Source organism: Garra rufa, chromosome 10 (assembly GCF_049309525.1).
Source record: "Garra rufa chromosome 10, GarRuf1.0, whole genome shotgun sequence".
In the NCBI taxonomy this organism is placed as follows: Eukaryota; Metazoa; Chordata; class Actinopteri; order Cypriniformes; family Cyprinidae; genus Garra; species Garra rufa.
The window spans coordinates 46,171,904-46,192,132 of record NC_133370.1 but is presented as its reverse complement, the minus strand read 5'-3'; the positions used below and the strand labels follow the sequence as shown (position 1 = coordinate 46,192,132).

General features: G+C 35.9%; 1 protein-coding gene across 1 annotated transcript in view; it reads right to left on the bottom strand.

Annotated features, from left to right (window-relative positions):
- The window catches only part of LOC141344265 (corticotropin-releasing factor receptor 2), a 117,879-nt gene that overhangs the window by 10,140 nt on the left and 87,510 nt on the right, over positions 1-20,229 (bottom strand). Inside the window, exon 11 of the mRNA XM_073849097.1 lies at positions 1,941-1,982. Within this exon, the coding sequence (XP_073705198.1) occupies positions 1,941-1,982 (42 nt within the window). The remainder of the gene's footprint in view (positions 1-1,940; positions 1,983-20,229) is intronic.

Genomic DNA, 20,229 nt, shown 5'->3' with positions numbered 1-20,229 from the left:
ACTGTTCTAGTTGCTTTTGGATATTTGAATACAAAAAGTAACATATTGTGTCTTTAAACCTCTCTTAATTTGATCGGTCAGTCGTAAAAGATGATGTTTTTGTTTCCATCTAAGCAAATTATATATTTTGTGAGGAAAAAAAAAAAAAGAATGACAAGCAGACACAGTGACAGTTGGTATTGACATGATTTGATTTGATGTTGGTGGTCTAGATATTTGGTAAGATGAGCTTGATGACAGAGTCATCTCGATTAGAAAAGTGTTCTTGCAAGGGGTCATAAAAAATTACATAATTACCCCAAAATGCATATCAGATAGGAAGACAGGCAATTAGATGGCAGAATAACATTCTAAAAAGAAAAAGAAAAAAGAATAAACAAATGTTTATCTGGCAGGGAACCCAAACAGTAATTCAATTGTGAATTACAGTGTCTTGCAAAAGTATTCATACCCCTTAATTCTTTACATGTTTTGTTATATTGTTCAGTCTTATGTTAAACTGCTTTAAATAGCTTTTTCCCACATCAATCTACAGTCCACACACCATTATGACCAAGCAAAAACAGAATTGTCACAACTTTGTAAATTTATTAAAAATAAAAAGACTGAAATAAGTACAGTATTGAGCCCAGATCAGTGGATTGCTGCAGTGATGATTGTCCTTCTGTAAGTTTCTCCCATCTCCATATTTGATCATGTAGCTCAACTAGAGTGACCATCAGGATCCTGGTCACCACTCTAACCAAAGCCCTTCTCCATCAAGTGCTCAATTTAGCCAGGAGGCCAGCTCTAGGAAGTGCTGTGGTTGTTTCAGACTTCTTCTATTAAGGGTAACAGAGACTACATGCTTCTGTAAACCTTCAATTCAGCAGAATTGTTTTCTGAACTCTTTCCCAGATCTGTGGTTTGATGCAATCCTATGTCTAATCTCTACAGGCAGTTATCTTGACCTCAGGGCTTGGTTTATGCTCTGAAATGTATTTTCAGCTATTAGACTATTATTAAGATGTTTGTCTTTTCAAATCATACCGACTCAGTTGAATTTGCCACAGGTTAACTCCACTCAAAGTGTAGTAACATCTACAATAAATACGAATGCTCCGGAGAGGTCCCAACTGTCCCAGATAAGGGTATGATTACTTATGCAATCATTTTAGTTTTTTTTTTTTTTTTTGCTAAGATGTTTTTAGCATTTACATTATGGTGTATAGAGTGTAAAATGTTGTGGGGGGGGAAGTAATTTAAAGACGTTTGACATAAGGAAGCAACATAACAAAATGTGAGAAAAATGAAGGGGTATGAATACTTTCGCAAGGCACTGTAAATAACTTTAGTTCATTTGTGATTCTGTACAGGGTTAAGAAAATAATGTTCCTATAACGCCAAATACTGATGCATGCGTAGTCTCTTGCATGTTCAGTTATTAAATATTCTGGCTAATTTATAATGCTGTCAACTACCAATAAAAGTGACTCCACAAAATTTACATTTTTAACAGTTTCCACAGATTTAAAAAATGTGGAAACATTCTATATGTGAGCCAGCTTATATCTAAACATATAGATACACGCAAAAATAATATCAGTTTCACCTTTCTGTTTTGACATATAAAGGGGAAATCACTAGAGAGAATGACAGATGTGTCAAGTGATACTAATATTAAGAAGATAACGCTACAGGTGACTGAAGAGGCATCCTATAAGTAATAAAAACGGCCCTATTAAAAGAGAGCAGTTTGCGGGGTGCTGATAAATTGCTTTGTTCGTCTTGGTGTTTGTGGGAAGCGAGTCAGTGTAAATAGCCTCCCACATAATAATAGACTTGGGCGGCAGAGAACAGATAAGGTGGCGGGGTGATATGGCTGTGGAAAGGGCTTGTGTATATTGATAGTCATCTCCCAGTTCTGTCCATCCATGAAATTAAACACATCATTGACTCACCTCCCCATTAAGAAAGCAGTAAAATACAGACACGAAGAATCCCTGTTAGAAAAAAAGAAAAAGTAATTAGTTAAACAGTCACCTTAATTAACAAAACATTGCTAAATGCAAATTATAAAATGTAAAAAATGCATTTCAAAATCACTAATAAATATGCTATTGTGATGGACACATAAAATGTAACATTTTTAGCCTTTTTCAGGATGCAAAATGTCAAAGTATGGTGGTTTGACAATGGGTCTTGTACCACAGGCATGTTCTCTGAAAAATAAAATAAAACACACCACCACCACCAACAAAAGAACTCCCTGGAACAAAGCTCCATCCAAGAATAATTGGCACATGTTGTTACTAAGGTGTCAGCTCCAGTTCTGAGGACTGACTGCGGCGAACAATCAAAGGTTGCTGGGAAATAATGTTCTCGGGGGAAACAAAACTATTTTCCACATTGAAGCCCTTAAAATATTCACGAGAGCAGAAGAGGAGACAGACTCCAGACCTCTTCAAACAGAAAGAGAGCAAGAGATCCCACTTAAAAAGGTGGCATAAGACCAGTGATGGTCCTCAAATCTCTCAAGCAATATCTCATGCAATTTTGACATCTCTTCAGTTCTTTGGGCAGATGACAGACACAAGAGTAAATAGAAATGCAATCAGCAATTACGATACCAAGTAGGCATGGGCCGGTATAAGATTCTGACGGTATGATAACCTTGGATAAAAATATCACGGTTTCACGGTATTACGGTATTGTAATCACTGCTCTACAATGTTACATTTAAATGTCTGGGTAAAAAAAACAACCTTTTTTTCCCCAAACGGATTACAGTATATTTTATTTTAGGAAACATATAGAACATTTTGTAACATGGAACAGAAGGCAAAATAATTCAAATAAATAATTGAATCTTCTTAATTAAATTAAATTGCAGTCACTTGTGTTAAAGGTGCCCCGTGTAATATTTAAGATGATCTCTAGACAGTGGTGCAATAACTATGTTTTCAGGGGTGCATAAAGACCTTAATTAACCATTATGTTTTTATTAACATAGAATCAGCTTGCGAAAAAAACACTGACACAATGATGAACAAGTAATATTCACAATAACATAGTTTTATTGAATGATAAAGTTAATATAATTCCTTAAATTACATTTTAAAAGAAATCTCACTATTCGTTGCTGTCAAAAAAAAGGTGAGATTTAAATCCTGTATCGGCTTCCGTAGTTCTGTAAAGGGAGGGGTGAGCGGTACTCTGCTGCAATTCACAATCTCGCCGCTAGATGCCACAAAACCTACACACTGCACCTTTAACGTGACAGAAGGCTTAAAAGCAAAGACGTGATTTCACTTTAACTTAATTGTTGTGCTAAAGTTCACAGAAACGTAAAATTAGTACATATAGTCTGCTATTCCCCACTCTGTGTTGTGGGGGTTCACCTCCTTTGGCCGTCCTGAACTTATATTACTGCTGAATCTCACTGACTGTGGATCACGTGCACAAACACAGACACGCGCCTGAGCACTAACCGGTGGGGGAGGGGCTGCATTGTTTTCTCTGCAGGGACGCACAAACACAACCTAGTAGGGAGTCCTGCGCTTTCACTTTGACACAGAAAATGCGCATATCGTAGGAACGGTATAACTTTTTTTGTTTCCGGTTTTGAAACCGTGCCTTTTTCAAACCGCGGTAAACCTTGAAACCGGTTATCATCCCATGCCTAATACCAAGCACCCTAAGGAAATCACATTGACTGCATAAAAGCAATGACTCATGCATCATCCCATGCAGAACTCAAACCAGCAAACTTTCCATTATTTGGCTTTACTTAATAACTAATAATTAGCGCTTTACTCAATGGACCAGACTTCCCACAAGTTTGGCATGTTACAATGACCAATTTGAGTAAGAATGCATAAAGGGATTTAGAGACATTGCTGACGAGTAGATGGCACAGTTATCCTTATTTCTCCTGTTGTTAGAAATAGGCATCCGTTTGCTGTTGCCAACTTGGCATGTCAAGTGTAGACAGATTCACTGATTATAATGTGCTTTTGATTAAATGTGTTGCGTCGTTCACATCCGTTGTAGACAGAGTGTAAATTGCAAGTGTAGCTATGCTTTCCGTTTTCTGTTGGGAAAATTAATGAAAATGTTTCTTGTTTGCTGATTGGCTGCAATTTGTGATAAGATACATGACTAAAGTTTGAATGCAAAAGTTTTTTTTTTTTTTTCCTGTGACAGCAAAGCACCATTACTCCAGTCATCACATGATCATTCAGAAATCATTCTAATATGCTAATTTGCTGCTCAAGAAACATTTCTTCTTCTTATTATTACTATGTGTTGGAAATGGTTGTGCGGTTTAAGGAAATGTGGAAAATGTTATGTGCCTCATGATGCTGGTATGTTCCCCATCTTGTAATGGACCTCTACACGCTTTCTTACACAAAATGGACACACGACTATAACAAATCCACTTCATACTTACTAAAAGAAGTATTTGTATTGATAGCTATTTGTAATACAAGAGTGTACACAAATTCAGCTGTTGAAGGTCCACTAAAGTGCTTCGAAACACGCACTGAAATAATAAGACAATGTCTCTTTTAAAAAGGGGACGGGACATGCTAGATATGCCCTGCCCCTTTAAAAAAACAATTGTGTTTTGTTTATATCACCACTTGGGCCAAAGCTGCATTTGACAGCGTAAGATATATGTCATATATACTATCCTGTGCAGAATTCAAATGGGTTCGATACATTTTATGGTCGGTGCCAAGTCGCGCATATGATCCACTCCCTGGACCAGAGCAGATGTGCACGCTGCGGCGGTTCATGTGAAACAGCCCGAAAACAGACTTTTTTTTTTTTTACCCCAAGGGAAAGCATATTTGAAAACATTGCTTTCCGTTATAAAACATACCCTATTTCCTGTATAGTGCACAATGTGTCATTCACTGTACAGAAAATACAAATTCTGTGAACAAGTGATCGATTTCAGCAGCAGCTTCTGCATCTATTTATAGTGTAGGGGACAGGATGCTTTGGAATCTAGAGACAATTTGATTTGACAAAGTTGATGAGAAGCTGAAATCGTTGATCCATATTAAGTTTTGAATTGGTAAATGTTTTGCAACATATTAGCTTGTAGACTAACATATTCATACTTTAAGCCAAAAAACTTCAATTTTGATTTCATGGGGACTTTAATACAGTGGTCCTCACTATTTTTTTTTTCATGAGAGCCTCACTTATAGGACGAAGTCAATAGGAGAGCCACTTTTACCACAAGGTATCAAAATTACATCCAGTCATAAACAGCATGTCTGCTTATCAGTCTGTCATCCCTGAACATACAATATGCAATGCAATACAAATGGGGTATTTTTAAAAGTTTTTTAAAGTTATTTGCTTCTAAGAAGAGCACATTCGGCGTCAAGAGTTGGATAGATCAAAACAACTCCAAACTGTCAATGTCATGGACGTAAGTGCAGAGGAAGTTTAAATATCTTTCTAGTCTATATCCAGTCTATATAGTCCATCCTGTATTTCCACTGTTTTAGGTAATTATTTGTAATTATTTTTTGTAATAGAGACACTGACTGTTGTTCATATATTTATGTCCTCATTTAGCAAGACGAAAGACGCAGAAAACACTATGAGTGTCATGTCACTGTGGCATTCATTGATAAAAAGACATGTAGGATTCATATTTAAATGGTATATTTGCAGCTTAATATTTACAGATACTAGTCCTTATTGGGATTTGATTTAAGTGTAATGACCTACTTTTGATTTATTCATCCAAACCTTAACAAACTGATGTTTCGCGTTATACAGTAAATGCTGCTTTTATGACTGGATTCTGAGATTCCGTCCGTTTTTTCCGCATCATGGAAATCATAAAGCCCTAATTGGGTTCTATTGTCTTTTGCTACGCCGCTTCCGGTGTAGACACTATGTGATTTTTTTAATGGGTTATGCATAGCCCTGTCCTGCTTGCTTTTAATGTTTTTTCTCTGTATTGATCATATCGTATTATTTACTGCCATGAGAGCCACAAATTAAAGTTTGGTGAGCCACATGAGGCTTGCGAGTCGTGCACTGAGTAACATTGCTTTATGTAAATTAATACATGTATGATAGATCAACATTCTTCCATCATGTTTGGACTGCATTCCATACATTGCCAAAAGCATTTGCTGGAAGCAGTTTTTAGTTTTATTTTGGCCGATTCCTATTCCAGAATTGCACACAAACTGCATTGCAATCATTTCTAAAACTGTAATTTGTGTGAAATTGTATGAAGTCTGTAAAGAGGAGAAAATACTGTAATAGGCAGATCAAGCTCACTGTTCACAATGCTCAAACTATTTGTCTTCAGAAATATTAAAATAGTGTTTATAAGCGCAGCTGCTTTGTTTACAGCGTTAACCAAGATAACGCTGTATCTCTGCTGTTCCATAAAGCAAGGCTCACACTACACTGTAAAAACCTATCAAAGAAACAGTTAGTATGTTTTCAACAAAATCCAAGATGTTAGGCAATGGGATTTTGGCAGAAACTGGAGCAATGGGAAGTGGGCAGGAACTGGAGTTTTGCTGAATTAGTCATGAGCAAAATAAAGATAGCATAATAACATATGGCTTCATGGCGAATGAGTGAATGGGAAAGAACGCAAATGAAAAAGATTCAGATGGCAACTGCGATTTCCATCATAACCCATATGTTGTGGTGCAACATTGGAGTTTGAATTGTTTATTTTGGTGCACTTCCTCATGGAAAATATATGAATATACATTATATGCAACAAGACAAATGACCGTGATTTTAACAGTAAAAGAATGTCAAAATTCTACAGTAAAAACATATTAATTGGCTAACGGTAAGGTCCCCTACTATTTACGGTGAATAACTGTATTGGTAATTTTACGGTAGTATACCGTTTTTGGATCCATAAAACCCATATTGTTGCTATCGTATTTTTTACGACAGAATTCTGGCAACCACAGCTGCCAGTTTTACCATAAATGTTATTTTTTATTTATTTATTTTTTTACAGTGACAGTTTTAGGGCGATTTGTCCCCAATTTTTTCTCCTGAAAATCTGAGACTTAAAGAAGTATTCATTTTGACAGCTATTTGGAATACAACAGTTTTTCACAAATTTAGGTGCTTGTAAGCATACATGATAGTTTAGAATTCTTTCATCATGTCTGAACTCTACATTCAGTACAGTGCCAGAATTATTTTGGGGATGTTTTGAGAAGTGAGTAATGCGATAAAATCTTAAAGTCACTGTTCAAACCAAACTCTCCTCATCTCCTCCATATCCTAAAGTAGTAAAGACACTCTATGCTCTGAGTCCAATGAGGAGAGACATTAACAGCCAAAAGTTCTGTGCTTTCAGCTTATGCAGCAACAACACAGCATGTCTTGATTCACTATCACAGAGAAACAAATGCAGATTGACCAAGATCTCAAGCCTCTGGCCTTGAGAAGAAGCCAATACAGACACATCTGCAACAAAGTCAAGCTCCAATAAGCAAACCTTCACTTCAAGGTACTTTCATCAGCATGTTCCAGATTGTTAAGGACCTTCTGCACCCCCCGCAGGGCTTCATCTGCATGTCCTAGATCGCTATGACCCTCTGGGTGCTCCAGGAGATCAGTGCTTCATGCTCAAAGTGGCATGTTTAATGGCATCTTTCATGTAATAGTTTAATGTGGAATAAGGTTCTTCACATTATTACTCTGTGAAGTGAAAAATAGTTATCTTCCCATAAGATGATCTAACTCATGCAATATCTATTCACTTTAGTTCTTTCAGATCTCACAAATCTGTCAGTCAGCTGACAAGTCCCCGCCAATTTCCATAACTACATTTACTGTTAAGGTCAAGTGCATTAGCTGGTTCCTGAGGAAAGGAGGATGAGGTCATCGACACACATACATTAGTAAGGACATTGCATAGACTTTTGATTTTATTTCAAATGAATCATATTTTTCTGTCAGCTAATTCAACCCAGCACCATCCTTTAAACCTACCCATCACACAACATGCGCTAAACACTAGATTTAAACAAAAACATTTGGCAGATGTACAGTCAAACCAAATGTATTCAGACACCTTCAACATTTCTTACATTATCAGTTTATTCACTATAGTTTAGAAAATGGTAATAAAATATATGTGACCCTGGACCACAAAACCAGTCATAAGGTTAAATTTGACAAAACTGAGATTTATACACCATACGAAAGCTCAATAAATAAGCTTTCTATTGATGTATGATTTGTTAGGATAGGACACTATTTGACTGAGATACATCTATTTGAAATCAGAAATCTGAGGATGCAAAAAAATCAAAAAGACTGAGAAAATCACCTTTAAAGTTGTCCAAATTAGGTTCTTAACAATGCATGTTACAAATCAAAAATTACATTTTGATATGTTTACAGTAGGAATTTTACAAAAAATCTTCATGGAACATGAACTTTACTTAATTTCTTAATGATTTTTGGCATAAAAGAAAAATCAAAAATTTTGACCCATGCAATGTATTTTTGGCTATTGCTACAAATATACCCCAGCGACTTAAGACTGGTTTTGTGGTCCAGGGTCACATATGAGAACTCAAGAGTTAAACTGTGTCAGAACAAATTCTTCTTGGTATTGTCAGATAACTTTGATAGAAAGGTATGTAATGGATTAGAATAAACCATACTGTTAGTATGACAATATTCATATGCCAAGGAGCCTGATCCTATCCCGCCCGACCAGGTGAGAGAGCCAGCTACATCGCACGCGACGGAGGATGTTACAGTGGAGCACCATCGCTTCAGGACTCCACTAATCCGGCTGCGCCTTGTCGCTCTCTCCGCCGCGGCCCTCTGGATCTCCGCCTCGGTCGCTTGAGCCTTGGGCTCCACCTTCTGCATGTCCTAGATCGCTATGACCCTCTGGGTGCTCCAGGAGATCAATGCTTCATGTTCAAAGTGCCATGTTTAATGGCATCTTTCATGTAATAGTTTAATGTTAAATTAGGTTCTTCACATTATTACTCTGTGAAGTGAAAAACAGTTATCTTCCCATAAGATGATCCAACTATCCCGCCCAACCAGGTGCAAGACCCAGCTACATCACACGCAACGGAGGATGTTACAGTGGAGCACCATCGCTTCAGGACTCCAATAATCCGCCTACGCCTTGTCGCTCTCTCCGCCGCGGCCCTCTGGATCTCCTCCTCAGTCGCTTGAGCCTTGGGCTCCGAATCCTCGGCTGTCTGCCTCGGGCTCCACCACCACCTGCTCCGCCGCCGTTGGTTGGCCCCCTGGAGTCGTCAGCCCTTCCTCCACTAAAACTATGAGCTTGAGGACATTGACAAATTTTGCAACATCTGCACTGTCATTGAAGTAAATGTCGAACTTGATTGTTGATAGTTGAATAATAACACTATTTCCATCAGCGTATAGCCCAATTGAACTTGTTTCCCAATTAATGAAAACATTAATTCTGTTGCTTTCCTGTTTATTACTGTGAAGCTCCTTTGATACAAATGTACAAAGTGCCATATAAATAAAAGCGACTTGCAATAGATGTACTTTTGAAGTACAAAACACCTTTAATTTACAGTGAAAATTGCAAGGATTTCTATTTTCATTTTCTGCTTTAACTATTTTTAAACACAAAAAGGCTTGCTGCATCATTTTGCCACACACAGTGAAAGAAATAAATAAATATCTAATAACAAGGGCCTTGACTCCCACATAGCCATTAATGCAGTGACGGGCAGCTGATGTCGAGATGCTCTGTGTGCCTACACTTTTGCTGCATTTCAGAGCAGCAAACTCTCGCCTACTCTATCTATTGACAGCAAAGTGCAACACAGCAGAGCCACACTGGCAAATTATATAAATATGTTATGATATAATTTGCTTTAGAAACTTAGTTAATTAGTAATACGCCATGGTTTATAACAAATAGATGGTGACAGAATCAGGACTCAAACTGAAAGCTGCTCTGTGATCTTGCATCTACTTCCTACTTTTAATCTTTATTTAAGGTTCTAGAGATGATTTAGAGTCAAAAATAATAGTTATGTTTAAACTATTAAAGCTTCAATTATATGTGAATTGGTATCCATTCTTGTAACATTGTTTTATTGTGTCGCAATGAAAAAGAAAATACATAAAAAAAGAAAGTAATATAGAAATATGTTGCGCCTCAAACTTTGCCATATTTTACGACAATCACCATGTCTTATTTTCAGTTTGCTGAATCAAGAATCAACTTTACATCAGTACATAGATTTCTAGGCTGGTTTTAGCTGTGTGTTTTTTATTTCAGCAGGGCTAGTATAGACAGTGATGAAATAATTAGCACTGTTGTTATTAGGTCTTCTGATTCCACTTACATTAGTTTGTGGGGAGAGTTGTGTGCTTTCTAAAATATGAGTTCCATACTGAATATTTATTTTTCCCCAGTTTCACAAACAGCATCACATTGCTGAGCCAGAGTGAAAATTGCAATCAAGCAGTATTCTTCTCTAGACCAAAACAGATACAACAGTGGTACCTGCAGCTGTACGGCCATATGTGCCATAAGTGCATACATTTTCACTGCAGATATTATAGGAGTTATTATGTATGCCCCTATAATTTGAAAATTAATCATTCTTTGGAGTCAGTTTTTTCTTTTCAGTGAACTGGCCAAACTATTCACACTGAAACCTCTGACATGGTTTCTTAGTCAGTAAATCAAAACAGTAAACAGTGTTTAAATACAGGTCTTCCAGTTTGAGCCCTGAATGATTTGAAGAAAAGAAGAAGAAAAGAAGCCTCTTACTTCATTTTATTCATAATTTTAGATGCTTACATATAAAAATAAAATAGCTGGACTGCATTATACAGTCTGAGCTGTGAAAACCACACTGAAATGCTGTGTGAAATCAAAGAAATTATTTTGAACAAATAAATAACTATACTAGTTGGTAATTTTTGTATAAAAATAGTATTCTGTAAAAAAAAAAAAAAAAAACATAAAAAAATATTATTTTAAATAATAAATTGTGTTAACTGAAATTAAATTAATAAAAGCCACAAAACAGGCATCACGATACCATACGGTTTATAATATATATATATATATATATATATATATATATATATATATATATATATATATATATATATATATATATGGATAAGTGAGTCCTTGAGAGTAAAGAAAAGTGGCTAGTAAATATCATATGATACATTTTCATAAACTAAAATTTATAGTTACATGAATGCTAGTTTTTAATGCTTGTTTTTGTGCAAAATTTCCCCCCTCTATGTATAATGTCAGATGAAATCCTCCAGACGGCTCTGCATGCAAAAGCAGCGTGCTGATATTTTTTGAATTTGACAACACCTTCCTCTGCTGCAAAAACAGCCATTATAAAAGGCCTGATTTTCTTGTTATATGCCTTACAAAATTTATAAATATAGTCCAAATCACATTGTCTGGGGCAAGCAAAACATGTCAGCCAAATCTGCTTATACTGACGTTTTTTGTTTGTTTGTTTGTTTGTTTTTAGGCAGAAGAAAGCACTCTAGATTGGTAAACAGTGGGGTGTTTGGATCACCAAGAATAGCTATTGCTTTTTGCAAAACAGACCGTTCATTGATAATTGATAACCTAATCTGTTTAACACCTGTGATCTTGCCACACTGATTAACAACACCATTCAGAAAGTTCATATGTTTAAAATTTAAACTGCCATAACAAAAAAATGAATTACAGATTGAATGTAAGATTTATAATACATGAGCATTAGAGTCCTGCTAATAATAAATGTAGAGAACCTCTGCAGAGAGGGAAATCGCTGCTGGTGTTTCATACATACTGCCACAGCATGCACATCAAAATGCATCTTGTCAATAGTAATTTCATGATATTTCTAGCTGCAAACCCATTCCACCATTTGACCTTTTATGTAAGTTGGCTGTGGAACAGGACGGCTTGATCTTTAGTATTTTGTACATAAAGCATTGTCACACCATATAATAAAATAATTCACCACATGCCTACTTAACATATTATAACAGTGTAAATATTTGGATGTAATGCATTACAAATAATGCAAGTTACATAATCAGATCACTATTTTTAAAGTAACTAGTAAAGTAATGCATTACTTTTTATTTTACAAGAAAATACTTGAGTTTTCAAACAACTAACCCTAGTTGCTTAATGTTTTTATTTTTTGACTTACTGAACAGACGTGAATTTACATTTCCTTCAGCCTGAGGTTTATTCATTTCCCTTTTGGGGCGAAAGGGCTTTTACATTTATATATATATATATATATATATAAATGCCCAGCCCAGATGAGAAAAGTAATTTAATGCATTACTTTGCATAAAAAGTAACTATTTTTTTTAAGTGAGTAATGCTCATTGTAATGCATTTCTTTTAAAAGTAACCTTCCCTGAGAGTGTCATCTGCAAATTCTAAAATAAATCAGTGTATTTTCTTACACACTCATTTGTATACAAAATGTAGAGAAAGTGTGAAAGAACAAAGATTTACCTAAAAAAAAATCTGAATAAATGTTCTTACTAAAACATGTATCTGCATAGTATTAAAAGCAGAAGAGAACTACAAAAGAGCTGTCTTTTATGTTTCCTCCATTTAAGTGTTTCATAATTATATTTATTAAATCATTCTCAACTGTTGACGCTGCAAGAGATCTAAAAAACATGCCGATAACATTTCATCACCAATGATGTAAGAGCATCATTTGATGTTTTTGGATATCTTATCTTTCCTATGAGGCATATTATGGCCTCTTTGAACAAATGAGGTATTTTGTGAAGATTAAGAGACTTCTGGAAAATATTGTAGAAAACAGGAGCTGATCAGATGTCCTCCAATCTTATCTGGGCCATAAGATTTCATTAACTTCCTTCTTTAAAAAACTGGAATAACATCCATCTTATCACACACGTATTATGCATTGTTACAGTCCATTCATTTCACTGGTAAAATCCTCAACATTAATAATAAAATGCGTTCAATTCTTGCGCTAATTGTTTGTCAGACTGATAACCAATCAATTTTACGGGGCATTACTCGTACTCTTAGATCCAGTTGTAATATGCGTGCTCTCCTATGCAGAGCCAAGTCTATTTCTTCTAAGATGACTCTCTACTTTCTCCTTAGAATTACAATTAAATCCCTATGATTTTGTACTTTATTTCCTTTTGCAGAGCACTTTTTCTTTCTGAGTGACACACATGAAAATGCATCTGTACTTTTAATCAGTAAGAGATTTGCTTATCCACAGCCATCCTCATGACTCTGTCTAGTATTTATTTTGAAAAATGCATTTTAAGATTTTAAGACTGGACCTCTTTTATTAATTATATGTACTATTTTATGTTTTATGTGAACTGCTCTATTTTCAATTAGGAACCAATCCCTAAAATGAATCTAAATCTTCTTTTTTTAAGATTTCTTTCACTTTCCCATTAATATCTGAAATAAATCAAACATCCAAGATATGCTCATTTGTAAGCTTAAAAATGATAATAGTACAAATCCCACAAGAGACCATTAAATATGCTTTTTTTCTCCAGACATTATAGCATATTTTTAATTCTCAGTACTGGGGTGCCCAACCTGTTCCTGGGGATCATAATTACTGCAGAATTCAGTTCCAAACTTAATCAAACACACCTGTCTGTAATTAACAAGTGCTCCTGAAGATCTTAGCTGGTTCAATTGTGTTTGCTCAAGGTTGAAGCTTAACCATGCAGCTGGCAGTAGATTTTTATCTATTCTAATAATTGTGTGTTGGTAAGGTATAAACCACGGCCTGTATTCAGAAAACATCTGAAGGCTAAAGGTAGCTCATAACATGCCGGTTTAGAAGAAAAATATGAATTTTAGCTCTTAAATCTGTGAAATGTTAGGAGTAGTGAAGAGACCAAATCACAAACTATCCTCCCTGCTGAAAACACAATAGAAACATCACATAAATTCTAATTTAATTCCATTTAAAAATGTTTTCCTGTAATTTTTTAGGACATGTTCCATTAGGACTTAGTGGTTTTAACAAGTCACCAATAGAAGGTGACCAGTTACCATTAATGACCAACAGGCACCATTAAAACCAGTACAATTCCCATTATAACCAGTAAAACCATTAAAAAGTTTGTGATGTTTTTTTTTTTTTTTTTTAATGCAATAAATCTGTCAGTGTATTTGCTCACACACTTATTTGTATACAAAATATAGAGAAAGTGTAAAGGAATACAGAACTTTGGGTAATATAATTCAGAAACGACATGAATTACCATCTTTAAGCTGATGATATACAATTATATATTTCATTTTGGGTTCCTTAGCTTTAAGAAAAGAGGTAAGGAAAGAGGTAAAGAACATGGATGTCATTTTTGATTGTGATTTGAGTTTTAAGTCTCAACATGGTTCTACCATGATATGCATTTTGGTTTGCATTCTGGTATGCATTTGTGCATGAAAAGTGCTATACAAATAAACTATTATTATTATTATTATTATTATTATTATTATTATTATGGTTTCTATTGTTTTTTTTCTGCAGGGCTAAAATGGCTTTTGCCAGCAAATCTGCTCGGAACGTAATAATTTTAGAAACACACTGCAAATATGTTTTCTCCACACACCATTTCTCTCCCTCCAAACATAGCGAGTTGAGTTAATTCCAAAGATCTCAGTTTTGGCCTTATCTGACCACAGCACTTTTTTCCAAGCCTTCTCTGATTCATTTAGATCAGAGTTGGTAAACGCCATTCCTGAAGAGCCTCAGCCCCAGAGATTATCTTACTATATGGAGATGAGAGGTTCTGTATTACTACAGTGAGTGGGGCAGGTGGAGTTAATGATAATGAGCGACACCTGTGCCACTCACCTGCCTCGAGTCCAACTAAGGAGCTCCGGAAGGATAAAAGGAGGAGTGACGACAGTGCAAGATGAGAGGGGACCAAGCCTGGAATTTATTTTGTGTTTTGTGTGTGGCAGTCGTCTGCGAGAGGCTGCTGCTTTACTTTTGTGTTTGTTAATTTTATTAAAGTATTTAAATGTTTGCTGGTTCCTGCCTCCTTCTTCCCGATCTACAAACTGTGTTACACTTACTATTGGAGAAAGCATAACGGATCACATGTCCCTTAATAACCAATCACATTACAGCCATGACATCACTGAATTTCATTCAGAGTTCAGTCAGTCTGAAATTCAGTTTATAGATAGCATCGGAATGAATGGGAAGCGCCGTAAGCTAAATCCCACCTGTCACAAAAAGTCAGTGACTTCTCTTCCTATTTTTCATGGCAAACAAAAATAGTTAATTCCAAAAGTATTGTTTAGCGAAATTTTTTTTGAAGATTAACGGATAGGCTATCGATTCATTAAATGATAAGTTGCTTGCTCTAAAAAGCTGTTTATTCAGCGTAGTGAAGCCTCTCCTCCATTAAAAAAAAAAAAAAAGCAGCCTCTGGTCTCCTTACCCACGTACTCCCAGACCAGAATCGTTCGCATTAGCTGTTACACTTTTTCAGCTAATGGTTGCAGGCTTGCCCTCCAGTGGCTTTGACAGCCCTGCAGAGATGAACAAGCTAATCAAGGTCTGAATAGTTACTAGGAAGCTACAAGCTGGAAAGTTTTGTGGAAAGTTACAGCTGTGTGTTGTGATCAGGGCCGTTCAAAGCATTGTTGCGATGTGTTCACTGTCAAACTCCAAAATTAGATTATTATATATATATATTTTTTTTTTAAAAAACGTCATTACTTCATTTGAAAAAGTTAACACATGTATTTTACTGACAAAATATTTTAGTTTGTGTTTTTTTTTTTTTTTTTTTCATTCGATCAGATAACATTTTAAGCTGTCATATGGTCGTGTTACAACGTGCCCCTCAGATGTTACAATGTACTCCACCTACGGGGCATGTTGTCACATTTCACTTCCTTTCTTTTGAGGTAAATAACTAAAAACGTATACACTGTAAATATGAAACAAAGTGATATATTTGTAGTGGACAAGTGTGAAAATAATGTGGATAAAAATTGTACTCTGAACCCCAAGTGGATTTACATAAACCGTGAAATTCAAAAAGTGTTAGGTTGTGCCCCGCTCTCCCCTAAATGACAATAAAGACTTAACTTGACTAATATGTGTTCCACATGGGCCCATAAGCAATCTGTGGGAGACATTCTTGCTGGTTGGTAAGAGATCAAATACTTAATTCACTTATTTCACTCAATCAATTTAAAACTTTTAAAAGTGCTTTTTTTCCCCTTCCTCTCTCTGTTAAACCTACCATAAAATTCATTTTCAAAGTTCATATCTTGGTAAGTGGGAAAACTTACAAAATCAGCAGGGGATCAAATAATTATTTTCCTCACTGTGTGTGAGAATATGCAAAGTACAAATATGCACAGAATATTTAAAGTACAAATATCTCTTGCACAGAGTGAAGAGAGACTAAACAAGCAGATGGATCAAGGCCTTATTTACACTTGGTATTAAGATGCGTTTTTGTGGATCAAAGGAGATGAGGGAGACATACGCCTGCAGTTTTAATCTCTCTTTTTTTGCCCACTTTTCTGCAGGACAATGGTTCTTTAGCACCAAACTTGCCTAACCCTGGTCTATGGACAGGTGAATGTGTGTGTGATATTCTGATCTAATATTGTGAATTGCATTCACACAATTTGCTTATGAACGCAAAAGGGGACAACAGAAAACTACACTAAACGCTGAATGTGGGTTTCTGTCCTGATACTGATAAGAGAACATAATGCTTTTTAAATTTTTTTGCCTACAAACCTAGAGTGACCATATTTTAGTTTTCAAAAAAGAGGACATAGGGCGTAGGAGAGGTGGGGGTATCTAGTTTTGGTATCAAAATATGTCATTCCCATACCAAAACTACATATTTACATGTCACTGTTATGCAGATTGATCATAAACTAAAAAGCTTTCTACCACAGTGGCCATCCTTCACAAAACTAATATCTACCACAGTTTTATCACAGGTATGCAATTTTTTTGTAATACAAGCATTTCATTCAAATGGAATGTATGCAATATTTCAAACTTTTAACCCACGGGAGAAAATCATCCCAACATCCCAATTCTGTGGAAAAAAATAAGACTTTGTACAAGATTTGGCAACCCTACATCCAACACAAGCTGCTTCCAAAGCGATTTAAATACTCTGCATATTGATAGCGACTCTGTGATTCGCGAAAATGATATTCAATATTAGAATGTTTGCGGAAGCGGATTAAGAAAACAGTCCCGCACAAGAATTTAATACAAAAACACACACAACGAATGGTGACTGTAGAAAGTAAAAGCCAAATCCCAGACATTTTGGGCAATTTAGGAATTCCGGCCGGATGCATTTTTTTTAAGTCCAAAAAGAAGACGTATGGTCACCCTATTCAAATCAAACTGATGATTTCAGCTGGCAAAATTTAATTACCATCTGGCTAGGGTGTCTGAACAAAACATTCTGTAATGTTTAAGAATTAGGTCAGTAGGCAGACAGGAAGTGGCCTTTTGTGGCTGTTTGGCAAAAAGCAATCCAGTTGAATGCATTTTCTACTACACTCTTAAAAATAAAGGTGCTTCAAGCGATGCCATAGAAGAACCATTTTTGGTTCCACCAAGAACCATTTAGTCGAAGGTTCTTTAAAGAACCATTTCTTGCTTACCTTTTTTTAATAATCTGAAGAACCTTGTTTGCCACAAAGAACCTTTTGTGAAACAGAAAGTTTCTTCAGATGTTAAAGGTTCTTAATGGAACCATTTAGACAAAAGGTTCTTCTATCACACCATGAAGCATCTTTATTTTTAAGAGTGTACCCCCAGAAGAAGTCAAAAGTAGACAAGCTCAAAAGGTTTTACACCTATGTTTAGCATTGTCCACTTGTGACAATAATGTCACTACAAACCCTGACAAAAATAAAACCAGCAGTCCAATAGGGCAGCGTACTGTCATTTCAAATGCCCTCATTGACCATACAGTTAACAGAAGCATGGCAGAAGCTGCCAGATTAGCTCAACCTAACCTACAAAGGTCCGCTGTTAGCTCTATCATTAGAAAATTTAGCCAAGAAAACCCATCTGCTACAGTAATAAATTACTATACTTGCAGCACAGTAAATGTCATTACTGTATAGTAAATAAAGTAAATAAAGTATAACTGTCACACACATAAATTGTCATTTATAGTCAAAATATTAACAGCATAATGTCTTTCACTCTCAGAATTGACAGGAGACAATTGTGGCCACACACGTGTACTAACTGAACAGCAGGAGTTGGCTGTGGTGGAAAAAATCAGGACAAAGAATAGCATACGGCTGTCGAGGAAAGCAATGACACCTGTGCCAATGAGGCATCAATCAGAATTTAAGTTACTGCCTGCCTTTAAAAAAAAGCAGCAGGGGCTTTTTTCTGTAAAATGTTGCATAGAAACTGTCCTACATTTGATCTAAAATCATTTCTCAAATGTGTTTCAGATCTCCACCTTGTAAATGCCCCCAATTAATGTCATTAGCATATAAAAGAGCAGCAGTCAACATCCAAATTCTTACCCGATATTAGCAAGCGACAAGAATTACTTAGATTTACAAATACCTGCAGTACTTATACAAGGAAAACAAAGTTGTATAAATGAAGCCCCATGTTTCTATGAAACAAATTTACCTGGTGACTTCTGAGAAAAAGCATGCTTGAGTGAAACAACTGTGTGTACGAAACTGAACATTATAACATTATTACTTGTAATTCAAAGCCTCAGGCAAATGGGGAAATACAATTCCTTTTGGCGAACTGGTTCATCCGAACAGTTTTTCAATGAACTATTTCAATTCACTAGTTCACTTACATAATCACAGAGTGACATAATATATACCCAATAATGACATGAAACAAGAATATTTTGCATGTCTAAAGCATATAAAGTGAATAAACTAGTCTTCATTAGCTCACAATTTAACATAAACCATGACAAACCACATAAACTTTTTTCACCCCTTTTTTAAGTATTCGGTTCACGCATGCGCATATCTGCGGCTCATCAACTTTCGATCCAAGTCGAACTGGTTCCTCCGTTCAGTGACTGAATCAGGAGCGCTAAATCACTTAATTCATCACAGGATCAGATATGTCAGTATTTTGGCTCATTTCTAGTCATTTCTAGTGACTGTCAAGGCATTTGAAAGTGAGTTTTGATTGAGTAACATGTAGATCTGTGCTGCTCGAACTGTGAACTGTTCCAAACATTTCAGTCCAATTTGGTGAACTACTTCAACAAAAAGAACTGGTTCAAAAGAATGATTCGTTTGTGAACCAGACATGACTCTGGATTGTTTGCCTGAGGCTCTGGATTACAGGTAATAATGTTGTAAATAATTCTTTCTTGCAGACTGATTTTTGTTTTTATTATCGACAGGAGCCACGGGTATTAATATTGTGCTCCTTGATGTGCTTTTTTTTATTCTCAAAAACATGCAGCCACTGACTTGCATTTTACGAATCACCAAGGACCACAGTTTCAGCTAAAACCTTCTTTACTGTTCTACTGAAGGCCTGAGGGTAAATTAACAGAAAATTATCATTTTTGGGTGAACTATCCCTTTAAGGTACAGCACTGTGGTATATCCTTAATTTTTTACATATGTGAGGAATGCTTTTCACAGTAACGTATTTCACACTACCGATGTCAAATATTCTTTGCAGAGGGTTTTAGTCTGCCAAAAACCACACTGTGGACATAACCTAATTGGCCAACCGGGCAACCATCCAAGCGACTGGACAATGTGAGGGAAACATCTCATTGTGTGTGGCTATTTGTGAAAATGGAGTGGCAGGCTGTAGACCAGGTCTTAGATCATATACAACACTAACTTCTAAATGAACTTGAGCAGGCCTGTCACAATGAATGTATCGGTTATGTTATTGCGTGGGATGATGTCATTTTTTTTTTTTTTACGGAATTGACACCAGGCTTCTCCCAAAAGATAATAAGATGATGTACAAGAGGCATAATTGTGGAAAAAATATTACTCATTTTTTATTTACATTTGAACAAAAAGTGGCATGTACAAAATTATTTATACCCTTCTCAATATTTAATAGAAAAGCCTTTATTGGCTATTACAGCAATCAAACGCTTCCTACAATTGCTGACCAGCTTTTTGCAAGTCTTTCAGGTTGGAGGGTCTCCTTGCCATCACCCTGA